Genomic DNA, 19,116 nt, shown 5'->3' on the forward strand with positions numbered 1-19,116 from the left:
TGCGTTGCCGTTGCAGCCTTCGGAATACGGACGTAGTTCAGGCGCCGAGATTGCGATGGATGACAGCTGTCACTTAACCGGTGCCGTTGAGTGTGGGTGTGGACGTTTTGGCTTTGCGACAATGCACAGTTGTTGCAGGCGATGGAGAGGATATGGGCGCATTTGTTGCACGGCAATGCGCTTCTGCGGGGTGAATGGCAGGCGCACACGAGCCGCGATTGTGGGATGAATGCAGGTGGACTCGATTGAGCCAATCTGCGCGTGGACATTGACTCCGGCTAGCGCTGTTGTCAGGGTCCGGAGACAGTTGAAAGGCTATATTAGCCGCGAGTCGAGATGCGCCGAAGGCCGCACCAGCTTGTTCTGGCCTATCTTCAGTGTCCCGGAATGCTGGGCTGAGGAGGGTAGTCGACACCCAACTGGGTGGTGATGCTGCGAGTCACACTCGGTCAGTTATGAACCTAAACAAGGCGTCTCCCATTGCAAACAGGCTGCAAGAACACGTCACTTTGAAGTGGATAGACGCACCGCTCGTCATTAGTAGAGCGCAACGGTACTCGGGAATCACATATCCAGTCAAGCAGTTTGCGCTTCCGTTCCGATACCAGAATCACGAAGTCACAATTCGTCCGACATCACGGCAATAGTAAGGGAGCATGCAGAGTCGAGTTGACGAGACATCGCGGTATTCCCACGTCGGTGGGAAAGCAACAAAAGCTCTTGCGGCGTCCATGCGTCTATGTCTATCAGCAGTGCCATTGAGCATAGCGCCTCCCAGCTATGCAAGCTTTGTCCGAACGCCATGCCTGCCACGCCGCGCTATGCTGTAATCTACAAGAACGCTATGCAACGCTCATGGTCTTTTCAGTCCTCGCTGATTTCTCGTTCCTGGCCCCACATCCTCGGCAAGTGATGCTTCATGTTCTCATAAACCAAGAACGTAACGCAGGTGGATGGCAGTACACGGATGATGTTCGGCACAAGCCCCTTGTAAAAGCCGACGAAGCCTTCTCTGGCCCATACCTTTCTCACCACATCCCACGCGCCCTTATACCTCCCGCCCACGCCGTCCACCTGCAACCGCGTCCTAACCAGCTGGTAAGGGTAGGTGATGGAACCCGCGAAGATTTTGCTGACCGCACTCAGGTATAGGTAGTCGAGGTTCGTGAGGCCTTCCTTTCCACCTTCGCGGCTGAGCGCCCAACGGTTCTTGAGTTGCTCGTAGGCCATGAACTGGATGGCGCCGTGACTGACGCCGAACAAGCTTGGTACAAGACCTCGGTAGAAGCCGCGCAGCCCTTCGGTGCGGTATAATTCTGTAGTGCCGTGAATAACACTGCGGTATGCGCCCGGTGCATCGCGCGCCTTAGAGAGCATGCGGGTCTTGATGACCCAGATCGGATTCGTCGCGATTGCAGTGAGGATTCCGGCCGCGGTGGAAGCGAGAAAATAGTCTGATCCTCGAAGTTCGCGAACAGTACCGCCGCGAGCAGCACGAACATAATCTTTTATGCTCCCGTACCACATAAAGTACAGCGCCCACGAGACGCTGTTGCCAATCATGTTCGGCATGAGTCCACGGTAGTAATTTTGCACCACTCGCGCTGTCCCTGCCGCTGCCCCTTGCCTCTGTACGACTTTCTTACCTTCTGCTGCTATCTCCTTCATCACATCCCAGCTTGTGCGTTGCGCCGAGAGACTTTGGCCCTTAACCTCGATCTGTAGGCGCGTCTTGACAACATCGAAAGGGTGCACGACGAGGGTCGACACGACGCCAGCGGTGAATCCAGCGGCGGACTCAATGATCGAGGGCGGTAGAGCAGCATTTCGCTGCTGGCCTTCGAGTGGTGGATAGACTCGAGGCATGGTTGTTGACAAGTCGCTTCTTGCGAATTCATGCTGGCATGATCGGAGGGCTTCCGAAGCTTGTGTATAAGCCTCGAATCAGTCGAATCTAGGAACCCTGAGTCGCTCGGTGTATATACAGTCACTCGTGGAATGAGGGTGCAATAACGAAGGCGTGTTATAGTCGCCAGTCATTGAACGAAGAAGGAGCCGCTTCCTTGATATCTATGCTGACTTGGGAAGGTGGGGCAAAGACGGAGGCGGTCCATCAATATTTGACTACCTTCGAGCGATTGCTGACATGGTTTGCTTAGCCTACTTAGCTTGCTTGCCTTTGAGCAGACAAGACGTGATGCTACTGTGCAACGACTCACATTAGGATCTTCCTTGATGCCGTCCGTGACCACGCTCCCATCTCCGCCACCGGAGGCCGTAAAGCAGAAAGAAAGCACAGCTGAGCTTCTCGAGCGACTTTCTTCCGCCATCGGCGTCGTCATTAACGAGCATGACTTCGATTTCACTTCCGATTCGGCGAAGGAGCTCATTGCACATATCGCGCCCGATATGAAATCACAGCTGGATACGTGCGCCCAGGATGCCAACCACCTGACGTGGGAGGAGCAAGTTTCTCAGTGGCGACAGCGTGCGAAATACACCCCAGATGTCCGCTTTCACCTCGACCAGATCGCGTCTGACGTGAATGAGGACACGGGCAGGGCGACCGTGTTTATGGAGATGACAGTCCACGGCATCGAGAACGTAACCCTACAGGCTATGAACGATCTCAAGTGGCGCCGGAAAAACGGCCAATGGATGCTGTATCATATGATCGGCCTCAGAGGGAGTACCGCGAATACCGGGTTTGTGCCACCTGGTTGAAAGCCTCTCGAATATGGTTCCTAAGCATGATTGACTTCTCCATATCGAACCACTAGCTTTCCAGAGGTCATCTATCATGGCTTGCCGATCCATCTGTCAACCCAGCGCAGCACCCTTTCGGCACAGTCCACCTGATGTCTCCTTTCCAGGAGGTAATGACGTTCTCGTGGATAGCTCACGAATTCGAACGGCAAGCCTGCATCAATCATCGCTCTGCGCATTGCCACAGCCTGCCCGATGGGTATGCGGTCATCCATCTCGCCGTGTAGTATCAGCAGTGGCGGAATCTCCACCCCAGCTTTAAGCGCCTCGTGGAACTCCCATATCGCGCTTCCTTGCCGGTTACGCACATTTGACTTCGGAAGCTGCCATGGCCTGCCGGCGCCGGCTAACTCAGCTTGCCAGCACCCGACATCTGACATGAATGTCATGGCATCCTGGTCGCAGATTCCAGCCCCCGGTATTGCAGCTTTGTACTTCCAACCAAGCCCATGCGTACCGTTTCGGACGGCGGCAAGATTGGTGAGAAAGCCACCGGAGCTCCAGCCGCCAACCGCCAAGCGCTCCGGATCTGCGTAGCCGAGCTCGACGGCACGGTTGGTCTGAGCGATAACGTCTTCATAGTCCGCTTTGCCGGTTCCACGGGCGTACGCGGCCCACTTTTCGCCACGTCCGTCGCTGCCACGGTAGTCGGCAAGAAGCACAGCGTACCCGTGGGCTAGTAGAAAGGGTGCCCACATCATGTAGTAGCCGTCAAAGGTCTCGGTGTGGCGGTAGTACGGCCCGCCGTGTGGCAGCACTACGGTTGGCAAGTGCTGCTGTGAAATGGAGCTGGGCAGGAGGAGAGGACACTCTAGCGTCACTTTCCCGTCAAGCGAGGGGCAGGAGATGAAGGTGCACGTGCCGAATTGCTGGTGTGAAAGGCGCTGGCCGTGAGAAGAAAGCTGCACCATCGCACCGCCCGATGCGGTTGTCGAGTAGACTTCCGTTGGTTGGTTTACAGCGCTCTGCGCAAGGGCGAGGACGACTTCATCGCTGTCAGATGGGAACGCGGCATCCCAAGCTTCGATCTCGCGTTTCCGGGCGAACAGAGTGTGACCATCAAGAACCCGGAGCTGGTCCTCCATACCCTCTTCGACCAATGCGATCACATCACCGCCAATCTTGCGCAGTTGCATGCAGTCATTCGACTCGCCGTATGCGTAACGCTCGTACCTGGCCTTTCCGGCCTCCGCCACGGCTGCAATATTAATTTTCCAAACACACAATGCCGAGTTGAACATGGTCTCGGCCACCATGCCAACGAGAAATATGGTGTCACCTGCCCAAGCCAAACCCGCAGTGTATTGGGGAAAGCGACAGAGTGGCAGCAGAGATCCTGTCGTTACATCCACAACAGAGAAAGTTGTGCCCTGCAGAAAGCGACTCTCTATATCCGGAGTCTGCGCCTCCGCCATCACGATTTGCGTCCCCTCGTCGTTGAACGCGAAGTCAACAATATGCGCGTCCTTGCTGACCAACACAGTGACTTCCTTGCTGGCGACGTTGATGAGCCGAAGTCGATTGAAAGGCCAGTGCTCACCCCAGACATTGGCATCGTCCTTTTTCTCTTCTCTCTCTCGTTCCTCCTGTGTCTTTTCGTCGGAAGAAAGGTAGGCAATAGTTTTCTTGTCAGGCGACAACTCGAATTTCTCAATCTGGCGCTCGTTCCCAGCAGGCGTGAGTGGTGCTGGCTGCCCGTTCCCATCAACGTCCAACATGTAGATAGCGCAACTCTCGCCACGTTTGCCACGGTCCGAAAGGAAAGCGATACTTTTGCCGCCAGAACACCATTTGGGATCGCGGTCATCGTAGTCGCCCTCCGTCAACGGCCTCGATGAATGCTCCTTACCAGTCTCTGCAAGCCAAAGTGTCGATTCAGCGTGCTCGCAGTCGGCTCGTTTGTGGCCCCAAGTTAGGTTTGTGGAGTAGACGACCTGTTGGCTGTTTGGTGAAAGACGGATATCGTGTGGGATTTGTAGGTCCAATAACTCCTCTATAAGTGATGGCTTGGACGTTCCGCTGTGTGCGCCTTGTCTCACTGGCATTGTTGTCGCTGTTTGACCGTTTGGAGCCATTGAGTCGTACGTCGTTCGTGAATTAGCGTCAGATTGGTTCAGTTACCATGATTCAAATTCTTTCGCTGTGGATATGTTATTGCGTCCGCCCTAGCATATGGTCTTGTCAATGTTGTATACCATCGACGCTTCAAGATCTGGACATTATCCGGCTGCCTGCGTAGCCAGGTGTTCACGGTGCTGAAATGGGTGATAACGTGCTTTGAACTCCGCATCGGAGCACGTTGGTCGTGGGCTCCGAGCGGTGATGATAACTTCTGCATACAGCTCGTACAATCACACAATGCACCTATGTTAGACGCTATGCCGTAAACGCTGCAGAATGCCTAGCAATGCCGCCCCGCCTAATGAGCCAAACCATACCGTACCCAAAGCCCGCAAGTAGATGCAAAACCGCCTAATGCCTTACGCCGTTACTCCGCGGCACGGAACCAACAAAGTCCTCCATGAACCGCACATAGTCGTACTTCGGCACCTCTCTGTCCTCTTGCAGGTCTGGTCCACGATGTGGTGGCATACTCTCGACGAGCATCTGAACTACGTCCTCAGGTATGAGGCTGTGCGTGAGATCCAGCTCCGTGACATACGGTTTGCCGTCCGCAACCTCCCTGAAGCTCTCAAACACCTGCTCGGCGGTGTTCTGATCTTCAGTGACGGCGACCATGAAACGGATGAACTGCTCGAAGCTTACACTGCCGCCGCGGCCGGCGACTTCCACGAAGCGCTCATGCATCTCCTGCTCGTCATAGACCAGGCCGAGAGAGGCGAGAGCGGCGGAGAACTCAAGTTCCTGCAGGCTGTTCGATAGGTCGCGATCAAAGTGACGGAAGACGGACTCGAATTCCTCGAGCTGTATCGGCGTTAGATTCGTCATGTTACGAGCGACCATTTGGTTTTCGAGGAAGGCCAGTTTCTTCTGCACGCTCGATCGCACAAGACTCAGCTCATATGCGAGCTCATCATAGGTGTAGGTAGTAAAGTCGTTCTCTTCAATGTTCGCTTCTTGGCACTGCGTGTCGAGCCTCGCGATAAGGTCGAGGTATTGATCCAGCGGTGGCAGGTTGAGTGCGATCTGGTTGCTATGGTCTAGCTGATCTTCGACATCGCCTTCTAAACCGGAAATGCTCATGCTAATAGTCTGCAGTGCCAAAGCGAAGTCGTTAGCTTTGTCGGCGAATGTTCGTCGGAGATTGTTCTTGATATCGCGAATGGTGTTGTTGATGACTTGGCTGCGCTGATGTTCTGCCTCGACCAATTCGGCCCAGGCTCGATCCAACGCTTCCAGACGTAGTTCTGGTGGCGGTTCATATGGCCGCAAGCGGTAAGTGCTCAACTTAGTCTTGATGTTTCCGAGCAAGCCAGCGAGATCGCTTTTCTCTGCAACCCATTTCCGCTTCTCCTTCTGTTTGTACTTCGTGAAATCTTTACTCTGTTCTTTTGCATCGGTGTATGTGCCATCAAATCGCGCTGTGCTCCATGACTTCACTTGCTCCGCAATCTGCTCTAACAGAGCTCGCATGCGCCGCTCGAAGTTGTTCTGCATCTCCCATGCCCCGTTCATATTCGATACAAACTTCTCGACTCTTCGACCAGCATTCTCTACTCGTTCCATCTGCGAAAATGCGTGAAACCAGTATGCAATGTAAGTCATGAGTGAGCGCTCATCTGGCTTTGCGACATCACACACATCCTCCACATCGAGCAAGTCCGGTATACCGATCTCGTTCGATGCGATATCGAATGCAAGCTGCATATTACCACGATGATCGGACTTGTCAAGCTTGTCATAATCGATGAGATCCGGCCGATGTATATCCAGGAGCGCGCAAAAGCCCAGCCCATTATTCCAACTGCCCGAGAAGTCCTGTATGTGGACGTCCTCGTAGCATGCAGTCTTCCGTTGGCACCATAGTAGTAGGCCCTCCCTTGCGCTTAGGCCTTGATCATTGATGTCGCTAATGGTGAAGCGTAAGATGAGCGTCCATATCAAGCCAAGGATGATCTTGCGGTTGCCATCTACAATGTCTTCGGCGCCAATATTTGTCAACTGTATCTTCCGGCTCTTGATGAACTCCAGGGCGATATTGACATTCTCAAAGCGCTGCACGCGCAGCTTCGGCCGCGCAGCGTACCGGCCGAGGGACTCATTCGACAGGATTTCAAGGAGATGGATTAAGATGATGCCATCGGACAGGTCTTTCACGAGATCATCAATTTGTACATTGCGCGCCGTGAGCTTGTTGTTTAGCCATTTTGTAAAGGTCTTCGCTATGACGGGTATCAGCACTCTAAGCTCGGTATGCGGTGTATGTAATGGGCCATACCTTGGACTTTCACCCACGCCTGATCCAGCAAGACCGCCATAGTCGCTAAGGGCCAGACATCAGTGTCGATACAGATACGTGGTAGCAATGCTGGACTGGTGCTAAATTCGCCTGCTACGGTTCAGGAGTCACTGGTGTCCTCGCGGCAAGCGCCAAATAGTGATTGTCCCAAAAGCCGTTTAAGCCGAGCTAAACAAACGCCCAGACCCTGACGACAACCGCACGGGACTCATGTTGGCGGGCCGGTCGATCATATGGCGCATTGCGTGGCGCAAACATTGCGACACCTTCATGTCAGCATTGATAGCATGCAGCCTGTTTCATAAAGTGTTGGTTGCGTCGATCTGGTGAACTGCACCTTTCAGAAGCCCTTCGCTCCCTACCGCATATGCGTCCTCGTACATAACGATGTCAAGATGATGAACATATAGGACTTGAAGCTTCACCGAAACGCACCAAACTTCTGTTGGCCGCAAAGGGCGCGACCATGACTTGCACGAAAGGTAACTATAGTATAGTACAGCTGTACGTCTTATTCTATGTCATCGAGTCAGGGCAGGTCATGTTCCCCCTTCCAATCCCTGGCAAGAAGTGATAGATTTTAACACATGCTACATCTCTCACAACCAGTCCTGTACAGCAGTCACTGGTACTGGTCGAGTTCCACTGTTCGCGGCCTGCCTCGAATAAGCAACGTGGTTAGAAGACGGCTGTGATTGGCGAACAGCAAACGTGTGGTGCATAGGCTCGACCTGCGACACTCTCGGCACAACCGCGCTCTCCTCCTCTGTCAGCCCATCATGAATGCCTGGACTTTGCGGCAGCGACTCCAAAGGCCGAGAAATGAAGCTTTTCTGGATTCCGACTTTGCTGCGGCGCCGGCTGTGCAGCAACTCGGGTATACTGTTCGAGGATGGCACCGACCACCGCACCGTCTCCCGACCCACTGAATGCTTGCCTCGTGCAATTGCTTCGTTGGAACTATATGAACTAGAAGCGCGACGGCGCGACTCAGCTGTTCCGCTTGACTCGGGGTCACTCAAATATTCGGAGCTGGGACGTTTCACGCCATCTGAATCGCGACAATGCAGCGTGTTGGGCGAAAACGGCGAATTAGGTGTCGACTCGTCCGAAGCAGCCACGCTGAAAACGGGTGACAGGATGCTCACTCGCGCTATCTTCGACGGAAGCTCCAGGACCGACGGTGCAAAATGCTGCCCGGGGTTAATGTTTGTCCCTGTTCTGGCTGCCAGAAAGCCGCGGTGACCGACCGGCTGGCCACGCTGATGTTGTGTTTGTGAAGCTCGCGCATGCTGCCGTCCGGGACTGTCTTCGCTTAGTCTTGGTCGAAGACTGTCATTCTCACAAGTCGTAGAGCATGACGAAGGCGCAATCCATGCAGAAATCCTGACGCCACCATCGCTATCTGCGAGCGAATCACGAGCGGCTGTAACGCCATGCCAGTCAAAGTCACACGTGGATTCCGCTTCTTGCTGGTAGCAGAAGTCTACGTCGTCCTCCCAGGTGCCATCGGATACCATACTTAAGAGTCTTGCATCGCTTGCCACCGTGGTATTGGATACGGCGGGCGACTTCTTCACTGAGGCAGAAGACCAACGCGAAGACCGCTTGGATCTTGAGGACTCTGTGATCTCACTGGAAGCGGCTGATGCCACAGACACCGTCCCTGGTCGGCTGTGCTTCAGTGAGGCTAGCGAGCCTTGCCAGATGACTGGCTTCGAAGGTAGCGGTGGGAGCGGTTGCTTGCTGCGATCTATCACGCTGGACCGTCGTCGAGCTTTACCGCATTCAGCTTCTTTCGACACTGGGCGTGAAGATCTTATTGGCTCTTCGATGACAGGATCAGGCGCCTGTGGACTTCGGGGCACTGTGAAGATTGATCGCGCTGGAGACGGTGGTGATTGCCTGAGATACTGCAATCTCTGCTCGTTCAGGGCGCCAAGCGATGACTGTCGCCTTGGGTGTCTTAATGGCTGTCCAGTGGGCGTCTTAGGTCGAAAAGGTGGCGAGGCCTGCTTCGCATCGGAGCTAGTCTCTGTCGCTTCACCAAAGACCGCTTCATTGATACCGGGATTTACTCTTGATAGGATGGACGGCATTAATCGGTCTTCGCGCGTATGCGCTGGAACAGGTGAGGTCGGTCTTGAACTTGAAGCTCCTCTCTCGACGCCCATCGCAGGAAGCTTTTTAGCAAGGTCTTCCGCCTCAATGCCGTTGAGCTGCCGTCGTGGCGGTTGATAGGCAGCAATGGCCCAGAAGCGCGCTGTCAGATCTCTGTCGTCGATCTCATGCAGACTCGGTAGCTCCCTACGTGCAGTATGCGTTACATGCTCGAAGTTGAACGGAGGTGAGATGCTCGTCTTCCTCAAATAGCGGTAATCTGGACTTCGATCAGTTAACATCTCGCCCCCGCGATGCTAGCCATACGCACAGTCCTCTTCAGAATCGAAGTGAGAGCGAGGAAGGGCAACATCTTCCGTCCGCATATCGCGATCGCGAGACAAGCCTCGCGACGTGTTCGACGACCAACCGCCGTTTCGTGAGTTTGGCGGAGCCTCTCGCCTACGGCCGCCGAAGATCGAATTGCGGATTTGCTCCAGAGGTTCCCCCCTTCTCCGACGGTTGCTTAGCGACGTGTCGGGTCGCACTGGAACATCGACCGGGTCTTCACATATCGTTGTCGGAGAGTTGATGGGCGGACGACGAAGAACAACGGCATCTGAGTTGGAACGGCCAAAGAACGAATTTCTTTTTCGCAATACGCGCCGATCGTGCGTCGCATGGCTTGTCGTATTGATTTGACTCCTGAGTGGAGTGGGATGCTCAAGCGATTCTTCAGCATGCAAACTTGATATCCCATTGCCAGGTTGCGAAACCAGGCGGCCATGGTACGCTAATGTTGAACCTCCGTTGTTCGCCATTGAGAGCTTGAGGTAGCAACGTATAGCATGTCCGTTCTTGTTTGAATCGAGGACTGTCACAGGCAGGCGTTTCAGCGCCGGAAAGGTCGCACTTTAGAGCGGGTCGTTCTGCGGTCACTCGCAAACTCAAATCAGCTTCCACACAGCTTGCATATGTGGAATGCGGTAATGACCAAGTCGTACAAACATGCGCTCAACGTGATCTGCGCGAAAATGAGCAGAAGCAGCGAAACCAGCGGTTAAGAGCCTTCTCGCATCGGTGAGGGTACCGCAGATAAAACCTGTGCAAGTCCAGGAGGGTGCAGTGGGACAAGGTTCTGTGACAGCATCCTTGTCGAAAAATACTAGCGGGTCTGCGGCGGCAGAGGATTGTGGTGGCTCTCAGCCTGCAATTACCTCTACTCGGCGAGGGTGGGACGCCAGCGGGGAGGGTGCCGGCATGGTCGTCCGTACACTACCTTGAGAGTCATCGTGAAGTTCGGTCACGGTTTCATGCTGTATCGACAGCGCGGACGATGGGCCGGTGCAGGTACTGATTCTGTAGCAGCCACCGATCATGTCTGCAAGCTAAAGCAGCGTCGCCATTCCAGAGTTCTCGAACGGCGACGGTTTTCTGTAGCGCGTGTTCTCTGCATGCTTCACCCATGTCTCGAAAAGCATTGCGAAACACGACTACCCCTGCTCCCGCACCCAGCCACAGTTGGCGATTCTTTGGGCGGCCCGTTGATGAAACCGGGAAATTGTCTGGTCGAACCTTGGGTAACTCGACATTGTCGTATGCTGCACGCCGAAAAGTATGCACTCAGATCGGTGAGACACAATGACCATCTACCGAGTTTGTTGCTCATCGAGGTAACCATGTTTCACCATTTTAATGGCACTCGATAAATCGCAAACCGGTCATCGTTCGACAAGCTTACGGACTCTCGACCGTGCTTGGTGGGGCTGTAGGAACGCCCCCACTCCAAGGGGTTGACAGGTCGTCGCAATACAACGCAGCCGTCTCCGCGATGTCATCGGAGGCTGACGGCTGACTACTGACCGAATCGCCTTCCGAGAAGTCCGCGAGCTCGACCAAAGCGCCGACACTCGGAGCGAGAGTGGCTGTCAAATTCGGACTTTCCCACACGACACAGCATATAGAACGATGAAGCCACAGACAGCTGACAGTATGATCTCCTACTAGAAGCAGCCTTACGCAGGTACAAATGCACCCCACCAATGCTATTTGTAGCGACGAGCTACTGCATCGGACGAGATGCACTATCTCCAGCCAAAGGAATATTGGGGCTTCTCGGGATCGGCCATGCTGTGCTTCACACCAACTACCCTACACGCGATACGACCGTATGCAGTACTGCTCCAATTATTTTACGGCCACGCGAAAAGTGGGCGCCTGTGTGTAGCCTCCGAGCGAATATTTGACTACAGTTTGCCATTTGCAGCCGCAGTCAAGCAGTAACGTGCCTTATGCTCTTATTACTCCACAGCACCGCTGAGCCGCAAACCGAATTCCTCCTACACCGTCCATGGTCATATCAAGCCTTCTTCCAAGCGCTGTCCTGCTCCAGCCACGTCTTAAAGTCTTGCATGAAGGGGTACCGTTTCCGCAGTGCTGGCACGTCCGCTCCATAGCTCTCAGTTGCGAACCAGTCGAACATCTTCCCGAGCTGTTCATATAAAATCCACTTAATCAATCTGCCAACAATGCTATACGTCCAGGGAATCTCTTGGCCAGTCACTTGCTTGAAGATCTGCGCCGCTTCAGTGGGTGTCAGTGAATCGCCGGCGATTGATATGCCCTTGTTGCAATACTCGTCGCTGTCGGCGTTGAGGAAGGCTTCCGTGCCTATCCTGCCTATGTCCGATGTGCTGATCATCTGGAGCTTCCTGTCGGCGCCGTTGAGTCTCCCTATTTCACGTCAGTCATCAATTCGGCGTACATACTGTGTGACCACTTACATATGGACACGAAAGCCTTGCCGATAAAACCGGGAGCCAGATTCTCGAAGAACGCAACCGGTCGCAAGAAAGTATAAGTCGCGTCGTACTTCTTCACTTGGGCAGCGATCTCCCTCTCAATCTCGAACTTGCTGCGGAAATGCGCGATGTCGGTGGGGTTCTGCTCGCTCTTCTCCTGCCCGCCGCGGTCGGTAGCAGTAAAGATGATGTGCTTGACGCCAGCCTCCAAAGCAGCTCGCGCCATGGCCTTGCCTTCCTGTTCCTCTTTGACGGGGTTCATGGGCATGGTCATGAGGAAGAGACCCCATGGCTTCTGCACTTGCTTGAATATGTCGCCGGGTTGATCGAAGCTGCCCTGGATAACGTGCACGTTGGGCTTAGTTGCAAGTGCTTGCGCGCCCTTCGAGCTCTTGTTGCGGGTCAAAGCGTAGATCTGGAATGGTTGACTTGGCTGGGCGAGCAGTGCTCTGATAAGAGCGCCACCCTGCTTGCCGGTCGCGCCGGTTACGACGAGACTTCGGGCGCTGGTCGCTGACATGTTGATGTCTACTGGGTGCTAGAGAACTCACGAGCAAGGCTATTGTGTGCTCAGAACAGTACTTGCGATGGAACGGAGGTTGTTTGCGGTGTATCAAGATGGGAAGCGAGACTGAGCTGTTAGTGAGAATGGAGATGGAGCAAAGAGACGGTTTCCACAATGTTATATACATTCAGCTCTTTGCGATACTCTCGCTTCCGTATAGGAGCACAGATACTCTCGCTCCCGTATAGGAGCACAAGGCACGCCGGTTGAAAGCAGTCACGCCGAAATGTGTACATCAACGCTAAGAAGGATGAACCTTTGTCGGGAATGGGGGTCAAGTGGGCGTTGTATGACGAGAGTCGCTGAAGAAGGGGTCAAAATCGGTCGAACGTTCCTCCGCTGTGGTTCATCAGGTTCTCCAAGACGAGCGTTCCTTCGGTTCAACTTTCCTTGTGGGATGATCTGATGGCAAGCCAGACGAACTTGAGGCCTTCTACAGGATATTGACGGAACAATCTCGATAGCTGAGATCTAGTCATTCGTAGACGTCTCCCATCTCACATGCTGGTTATCACTCCAGCTTTGAGAGATTAATGAAAACCGGTTGCATGCTATATTGGTTCGATCTGAAACAGTTCTTCCTAACCAATGGTGGCTGGATTTCTCTATACCATCAGCGTAACCGTGAGTCGACTGTCCCACCGCGCTTTGCTAGACCAATGGCAACACAGCTAATAGCAAACAAAGACACCCGCTAGTGCTTCGCCTTCTTCGCCTCGGGACCATCCTTTTCTTCCTCTTCATCACTTAGCTCCCTGTATATCGTCTTCGGCTGCGTAGTCTTCCACGCATTCGTAAACAACGGATCGTTCTTCGCCTTGTCCGCATACCTGAGCAACGCCTCCCTCGGATCCTCATCCCGCAAACTCGACAGCGGGATCTGACTGCGCACATACTCCTCGTCCGGATTGCTCTTCGCGAACGGAGTTGCTACAGGCACGTGCGGGCGTCTTGGATCTCTACTTCGCCCAGAAGCTGTGAGACCGACTGTGGGATGGCGACTGGCGTAGCTGACAGATGACGGCACGGTGCCACCAGGTACAATGACCGAGTCGTTGGAGATGCCGTTCGCGAGGTCAGTTGTGAGGTTCGGGTCGTCATCGATGTGACGCCGCTTTGGTGCGCGTGACATTACGGCTTTGGCGCCGGCGATGGATGTGTTTGGGTTGTAGAGGACGTGGACTTCGGCGTTGGCTGAGCCGGTGACGATCTGATTGAGCTTCGGATGCCAGAGGACTGTTACTAAGGGTGATCCGGATGTGACTGGTGTGACCAGCTCCGGTTTGAGAGTCGCAGGGTTCAAGATGTGGAGATGGCCCGTTTCCGACCCGGTGATGACATTCGTCGAGTTTGGCGAAAAGCGGATGTTGGCGGTCGGATATTGTGCGGAGCTTGATGCATGCGCAACGGTAGTGACTGGCTGCTTGAATTTGCGAGTGTCCCAAAGCTTGATTGTATCATCGCCACCTCTGGTCACAACAAGCCTGCCATCTGCGCTGATGTCGAGACCGCTGGTCCATGTGCCTGCAGTATGTGCGTCGCGAACTTCTGCTGCAGGTCGCGCATACGGTCCCTCGCCACTCCACATGATCAGGCTGCCATCAAAAGCCGCTGAGATAAGGATGTTGCTTCCGCCTTGCAGCGGTGAACCCCATGCCACGGCCGTCATTCGTGACCTGCCTGCTGAGCCTGCAGCTTTCGACTTATGGACAATGACCTCCTTCTGGGTACGGGGCGTGTTAAGGTCCCAAATGCGCAACGTGCTATCCGTCCCTGCCGTCACGCAGAGGTTACGGTTGGTAGGATGCCATGTCCCAGTAGTGATCTCGGAAATGTGGCCTTTGGTATTGTGCATGTCACGCAGGTACATGTCGCCCTTAACAAACTCCGCCAGCACTTCACCGTCTCTGGAGAAGATCTTCGCTTGGGGCAGAGCCGTGGCCACCAAAATATGGCCTGCAGATAGCGGGTTAAAGAGCGCTTGGTGCACAGGGTGCGTCTCCACATTCGCCGAGCTTTTCGTCGCAGTCGGGTCAATCGACTTGAAGGCCCTTATAGTCGTAGGTGTCATCGAGGCGAAATCGTGTAGTTTGAGCGTGCAGTCCATAGACCCCGTAACCAGCCTGCCTCCAGCGGGATCCAGTGATATTGCAGTAACGGCGCGGTCGTGCGTTTTGATGATCATCTCGTGAGAGACCGGGAACTCATCATCGTCGTCTTCATCTTCATCGTCATCATCGTCGTCGTCGTCGTTGTCGTCGTCGTGGTCATGGTTGTCGCCGCCTCCTTCGTCTTCGTCCTGAGCCTCGTCCCGGTCGACTTCGATACGGCTTTCAGCAGCAGCTCCACTGTTTCCTACCCGGGCGCGCTTACTCAGTGCGACCTGCTTGTCGAAGTTCGCCTGTCTCGTCTGTTTGCCGAAAGAAGAGGTGCCTAGAAACTGCTGCAGCTCGTCATTCGCTTCTATCTCGGGTTCCTCGTCCGCCATAGTCGCAGGCAGAGCGGACCTGCAACGGGACGGGAGCAGTGAGTACGGGAGGTAAGAGAAGTACACCACTTACTATTCTCCCTACTACAGTACGACCAAGTTGCTAGTATGCAACACGAAACGGGCGCTGCCTGCTGCAAACATCACGGTTCAGCAAAAGCGCAACTTGTGGCAGGTTTGGGTGCCTAAGGCGCGAGCGCGGATAGAGCCGATAAATGCCCGCTAAGCGAATTGGCACACATCGAATTCCGTGCGGTCGACCTCGCACATCATATTGGCATTGCACGCTTGTTCGAGCCTACAACGACCACCACAATGGCACCCAAGGAAGCGGCGAAGACCAACAAGAAGGGTATGTGTTTTGCATGAAGGGTAGAATGGAGGAGCAACCTTACCATCTCCTCTCCACTACATGCTCGTTGCAGCGCAGCACTAACTCTCACCGCAGGCTCCAAAAAGCCAGGCAAGCCCTCCGCCAAAGCCAACCAGGCGGCAAAGGCAACCCTGCGCGGTGTAAGCACCCATCCACCTTGAGGCGTGTCAGAGCAACCACATCATTCTGACGGCCTGTTTCTTCATGGCAAACAGGTCAACTCGCACAAGGTCCGCAAGGTCCGCACCAACACCTCCTTCCACCGCCCGAAAACCCTCACCCTCTCGCGAGCGCCCAAGTACCCGCGCAAGTCCGTCCCGCACGAGCCTCGCCTCGATGCCGGAAAGGTGATCATCCACCCGTTAAACACCGAGAGCGCGATGAAGAAGATTGAGGAGAACAATACACTGGTGTTTATTGTGGATGTCAAGGCGAACAAGAGGCAGATCAAGATGGCGTTGAAGAAGTTGTATGATGTGGAGTGCGTGAGGATCAGTACGCTGATTAGGTGAGTTGCGATTGTGGTTGTTCAGGTGGATGGGTATTTGCTGATTGCGGTGGCAGGCCTGATGGCTCGAAGAAGGCCTTTGCGCGACTAACGCCGGACGTGGATGCGCTTGATATTGCTGCGACGAAGCTGGCGATTGTGTAAAGCCATTAGTCTTCTTTACGGGGCGAGCATCTGAGCTGGCGTTCCAGGGTAGGATGCAAGTGCTGCTGTGCTCCCGCGGCTGGGTCTGGCAGATGGTAGTATACAGCTACTGTACAACGCATTGCAGCATCCATCCGCAGAAGTTATCCCAGTATCAGCCTGTCTTCCACTCAACAGACCTTCTCTTTCCTACACCCCACTGCAACAAATAGCCATCCCTTTACCACGTGACAGTTCATACCCCTCCATATTTTACAACTTGTCACACATGCCTGACATATATGCATGACCGACGCCTCGCTATGCCTTCCAACCTGACTCTACTGTTATCCAGTCGCCACTCATGTTGTCGCCGACGCCTTCCATCTGTCGGGCGCCTCGCGAATGCAGTCTGGTTCGCATCGCAAGCCTTCCATGCGATCCATCTACTGCGATGCGCGAAGCTGATCCAAATGCCTCAGAACCAGCATGTTCGCGTCCATGTAGCGGTCCACGCAATTCTGCATGCACGGCTCTTCGTAGCGGTCCAGCTTGCCAGAAGCCACTCTGCCCGTGACACATTTCTTGAAGCACCTGCCCTCCACATTAGCATGCTTCAACACAGCAATAGCCGAATAAGGTGTGGTTGGATGGCAACACATACATGTCGGTCAAGCTATGTATCGCCGACTGTATCTGCGCTTTCTGCGATTCACTCTGGACGAATTGTTGGAGCTCTTGCTTGTCCCGGTCGTTGAGGCCAGCTACCATCTCCCCGCTGATGTTGATTTGGCTGTCCATCTTGCTGTGTACTGCGCCAGACTCCCCTATGCGACACTGCCTAGATTGAGGTTGAATGAGTACACGTGACTCCCTCTCCCTTACAGTAGCACACTTTGAACAAGCTAGCGAGTCTTGCAGCCTAAGGCGTCCAGGCGGGAAAATGGCGGGGTGAGCGAAAAGTTTCTGGCGTCACCCAACGACGACAGCTGCAGCGCTCAACTGGCAGCAGTAACGCGCGCCACACGTCAACCTTTTTTCGTTCTCTCCCTCCACCCCTGCTCAACCCCTCTTTCTCTGTCTGCTCTGCATTGCATTGATTGATCGACTACCGGAAAAAGCAGCCGGCTCATCAGCAGAATGGCCAACATTCCCAATAAGCGTGGCGCGGGCATCGATCCAGCTCCGGTTCGTTATTCCTCCCTTCCACTACCACCTTCACTACAATAGTTACACACCACTTTCATCAATCAAAGATACCATGGCATCATCGTATAGTACTAATTCGATGGCTATGCAGACACCACAGAATACGTATGACGACCCTTCACCGGATCCGATTCTGATAGTGATATTGACCGCTTCGGTAGACCTGCGCAGAATGCGCCCATATCATCCCGCGCCCAGGCGCCTCAAGTACCCAGCATTAACGAGGGTACGCAGTATGGGCCGATGAATGCAGCAGGAGGGAAGGTTCAAGTTACTGACTTTTGTCTCAGAGGACTTGGACCGTGCAGCTGCCGCCTCCATCTTCGCACAGAATCCCAAGCTAGTGTCGATGATGCAAAACAAGCTCCAAGGCCTTGTTGGCCGCTCATCCGGCTACGTAGAGTCACTGCCAGCCCCGGTACGGAAACGGGTCGCAGGTTTGAAGGGCGTGCAAAAGGAGCACTCAAAGCTCGAGGCACAGTTCCAGGAGGAGGTGCTGCAACTGGAGAAGAGATTCTTTGCCAAGTTCACGCCGCTGTACGAGAAGCGCGCCAAGATCGTCAACGGTGAGGTCGAGCCGAGCCAAGAAGAGATCGAAGCTGGTGAGGCAGACGAGGAAGACGATGACGAGGAAGCGACTGCCGCAAAGGCCGAAGCCGACAAGGACGAGGCTGCCGCCAACGCGAAGGGTATTCCAGAGTTCTGGCTTAGCGCGATGAAGAATTCCTCGCTTGCCGAGACCATCACAGACCGTGACGAGGAGGCGTTGAAGCATCTTGTCGACATCCGCATGGAGTACCTTGACCGCCCAGGCTTCCGCTTGATCTTTGAGTTTGCGCAGAACGAGTTCTTCTCGAACAAGACCCTCTCGAAGACATACTATTACCAGGAGGAGAACGGGTACGGTGGCGACTTCATTTACGACCACGCGGAGGGTGAGAAGATCGACTGGAAGTCCGGCAAAGATCTGACGGTCAAGGTGGAGAGTAAGAAGCAGAGGAATAAAAGTGTGTCAGAACCAGCTTCATTTGTGTTTCCCTCAAACGCTAACGACTTGCAGACACGAAGCAAACCCGCATAGTCAAGAAGACCATCCCCACACCTTCCTTCTTCGACTTCTTCAACCCTGCGCAACCGCCAAAGGACGAGGACGAGGATATTGATGAGGAGATCGAGGCCAAGCTCGAGCTGGATTACCAGCTAGGCGAGGATATCAAGGAGAAGCTCATCCCGCGCGCCATTGATTGGTTTACGGGTGAGGCGCTGCAGTTCGAGCAAGGGCTTGACGATTTCGATGAGGACGAATTCGAGGATGAAGATGACGATGATGAGGACGAAGACCGTGATGAGGACGATGAAGACGACGAGGACGATGAGGTGAGCCTTCAGCAGCCGAATTGTTCTTCCTAGCGTGTGGTGACTGATGATCTAGTAGGAGGATGGCTCGAAGCCAAAGCAGGAGGCTGCCGAATGCAAGCAGAGCTAGAAGTCTGCGACACAACCATCCACAATGCGGCGCTACCCGGTATTAGATTCAGCGGACGGTCCTCTCGTCGGCATTCGCCCGACGCATGCGTGGTTCGGATCTGTACAGTGAGCCGAAACATGTTTTCGACCAGCTCACGCTCATTGTGACCTCACTGGACGCTCATTGAAATCAAAGCATAGCATTATGGGGCGTTACAGCGTGTTGCGTGTTTTGACGCGGAGAAAGGAAGAAAGTAATAGAGCGGACTCAACCCAGCTCAGACGGCGAACAAGGG

The 19,116-nt window shown here is 54.3% G+C and overlaps 12 protein-coding genes across 12 annotated transcripts; 4 read left to right on the top strand and 8 right to left on the bottom strand.

Moving 5' to 3' along the window:
- Positions 1-644: 644 nt before the first annotated feature.
- BAUCODRAFT_32699 (uncharacterized protein) lies at positions 645-2,251 on the bottom strand. The gene is made up of 2 exons (XM_007676971.1): positions 2,220-2,251; positions 645-2,154 (listed from the first exon to the last, which is right to left on the bottom strand). The coding sequence occupies exon 2, from the start codon at positions 1,864-1,866 to the stop codon at positions 865-867; it is 1,002 nt and encodes a 333-aa protein (XP_007675161.1). The 5' UTR covers positions 1,867-2,154; positions 2,220-2,251; the 3' UTR covers positions 645-864.
- On the top strand, positions 2,236-2,724 carry BAUCODRAFT_147147 (uncharacterized protein; the record flags this gene model as incomplete). Its single annotated transcript, XM_007677380.1, has 1 exon — positions 2,236-2,724. The coding sequence occupies one exon, from the start codon at positions 2,236-2,238 to the stop codon at positions 2,722-2,724; it is 489 nt and encodes a 162-aa protein (XP_007675570.1).
- A 74-nt stretch (positions 2,725-2,798) lies between these two features.
- Positions 2,799-4,811, bottom strand: BAUCODRAFT_121487 (uncharacterized protein; the record flags this gene model as incomplete). The annotated part of the gene is made up of 1 exon (XM_007677381.1): positions 2,799-4,811. The coding sequence occupies one exon, from the start codon at positions 4,809-4,811 to the stop codon at positions 2,799-2,801; it is 2,013 nt and encodes a 670-aa protein (XP_007675571.1).
- A 427-nt stretch (positions 4,812-5,238) lies between these two features.
- BAUCODRAFT_69320 (uncharacterized protein) lies at positions 5,239-7,205 on the bottom strand (the record flags this gene model as incomplete). Its single annotated transcript, XM_007677321.1, has 2 exons — positions 5,239-7,109; positions 7,166-7,205. The coding sequence occupies 2 exons, from the start codon at positions 7,203-7,205 to the stop codon at positions 5,239-5,241; spliced, it is 1,911 nt and encodes a 636-aa protein (XP_007675511.1).
- Positions 7,206-7,642: 437 nt separating this feature from the next.
- On the bottom strand, positions 7,643-10,371 carry BAUCODRAFT_32701 (uncharacterized protein). The gene is made up of 2 exons (XM_007676972.1): positions 9,618-10,371; positions 7,643-9,566 (listed from the first exon to the last, which is right to left on the bottom strand). The coding sequence occupies exons 1-2, from the start codon at positions 10,105-10,107 to the stop codon at positions 7,786-7,788; spliced, it is 2,271 nt and encodes a 756-aa protein (XP_007675162.1). The 5' UTR covers positions 10,108-10,371; the 3' UTR covers positions 7,643-7,785.
- Positions 10,372-10,409: 38 nt separating this feature from the next.
- On the bottom strand, positions 10,410-11,271 carry BAUCODRAFT_434060 (uncharacterized protein). Its single transcript, XM_007677382.1, has one exon. The coding sequence runs from the start codon at positions 10,965-10,967 to the stop codon at positions 10,746-10,748; it is 222 nt and encodes a 73-aa protein (XP_007675572.1). The 5' UTR covers positions 10,968-11,271; the 3' UTR covers positions 10,410-10,745.
- A 107-nt stretch (positions 11,272-11,378) lies between these two features.
- On the bottom strand, positions 11,379-12,847 carry BAUCODRAFT_138352 (uncharacterized protein). The gene is made up of 2 exons (XM_007677383.1): positions 12,070-12,847; positions 11,379-12,019 (listed from the first exon to the last, which is right to left on the bottom strand). The coding sequence occupies exons 1-2, from the start codon at positions 12,605-12,607 to the stop codon at positions 11,646-11,648; spliced, it is 912 nt and encodes a 303-aa protein (XP_007675573.1). The 5' UTR covers positions 12,608-12,847; the 3' UTR covers positions 11,379-11,645.
- A 31-nt stretch (positions 12,848-12,878) lies between these two features.
- BAUCODRAFT_121492 (uncharacterized protein) lies at positions 12,879-13,058 on the top strand (the record flags this gene model as incomplete). Its single annotated transcript, XM_007677384.1, has 1 exon — positions 12,879-13,058. The coding sequence occupies one exon, from the start codon at positions 12,879-12,881 to the stop codon at positions 13,056-13,058; it is 180 nt and encodes a 59-aa protein (XP_007675574.1).
- Positions 13,059-13,063: 5 nt separating this feature from the next.
- BAUCODRAFT_32706 (uncharacterized protein) lies at positions 13,064-15,197 on the bottom strand. The gene has a single exon (XM_007676973.1). The coding sequence runs from the start codon at positions 15,138-15,140 to the stop codon at positions 13,347-13,349; it is 1,794 nt and encodes a 597-aa protein (XP_007675163.1). The 5' UTR covers positions 15,141-15,197; the 3' UTR covers positions 13,064-13,346.
- Positions 15,198-15,596: 399 nt separating this feature from the next.
- Positions 15,597-16,165, top strand: BAUCODRAFT_68260 (uncharacterized protein; the record flags this gene model as incomplete). The annotated part of the gene is made up of 3 exons (XM_007677230.1): positions 15,597-15,653; positions 15,729-16,021; positions 16,078-16,165. Coding segments are annotated over 3 exons (438 nt in total), but the record flags the coding sequence as incomplete, so codon positions are not given.
- A 425-nt stretch (positions 16,166-16,590) lies between these two features.
- Positions 16,591-16,915, bottom strand: BAUCODRAFT_68970 (uncharacterized protein; the record flags this gene model as incomplete). Its single annotated transcript, XM_007677285.1, has 2 exons — positions 16,591-16,738; positions 16,809-16,915. The coding sequence occupies 2 exons, from the start codon at positions 16,913-16,915 to the stop codon at positions 16,591-16,593; spliced, it is 255 nt and encodes an 84-aa protein (XP_007675475.1).
- A 490-nt stretch (positions 16,916-17,405) lies between these two features.
- Positions 17,406-18,839, top strand: BAUCODRAFT_147155 (uncharacterized protein; the record flags this gene model as incomplete). Its single annotated transcript, XM_007677385.1, has 5 exons — positions 17,406-17,458; positions 17,515-17,579; positions 17,644-18,360; positions 18,414-18,730; positions 18,789-18,839. 5 exons carry the CDS (start codon positions 17,406-17,408, stop codon positions 18,837-18,839), a joined length of 1,203 nt encoding a protein of 400 aa, XP_007675575.1.
- Positions 18,840-19,116: the final 277 nt, after the last annotated feature.

The sequence above is a fragment of the Baudoinia panamericana genome (assembly GCF_000338955.1).
Source record: "Baudoinia panamericana UAMH 10762 unplaced genomic scaffold BAUCOscaffold_5, whole genome shotgun sequence".
NCBI lineage: Eukaryota > Fungi > Ascomycota > Dothideomycetes > Mycosphaerellales > Teratosphaeriaceae > Baudoinia > Baudoinia panamericana.

Bases quoted from the DNA above. Each gene is read 5' to 3' on its own strand.
- BAUCODRAFT_32706 (XM_007676973.1), bottom strand. From the start codon at position 15,140: ATGGCGGACGAGGAACCCGAGATAGAAGCGAATGACGAGCTGCAGCAG.
- BAUCODRAFT_434060 (XM_007677382.1), bottom strand. From the start codon at position 10,967: ATGGTTACCTCGATGAGCAACAAACTCGGTAGATGGTCATTGTGTCTC.
- BAUCODRAFT_32701 (XM_007676972.1), bottom strand. From the start codon at position 10,107: ATGGCGAACAACGGAGGTTCAACATTAGCGTACCATGGCCGCCTGGTT. The intron at 9,567-9,617 runs GTGCGTATGGCT...ATCGAAGTCCAG, and splicing joins CTTCGATTCTGAAGAGGACT to ATTACCGCTATTTGAGGAAG.
- BAUCODRAFT_32699 (XM_007676971.1), bottom strand. From the start codon at position 1,866: ATGCCTCGAGTCTATCCACCACTCGAAGGCCAGCAGCGAAATGCTGCT.
- BAUCODRAFT_138352 (XM_007677383.1), bottom strand. From the start codon at position 12,607: ATGTCAGCGACCAGCGCCCGAAGTCTCGTCGTAACCGGCGCGACCGGC. The intron at 12,020-12,069 runs GTAAGTGGTCAC...GACGTGAAATAG, and splicing joins CAAGGCTTTCGTGTCCATAT to GGAGACTCAACGGCGCCGAC.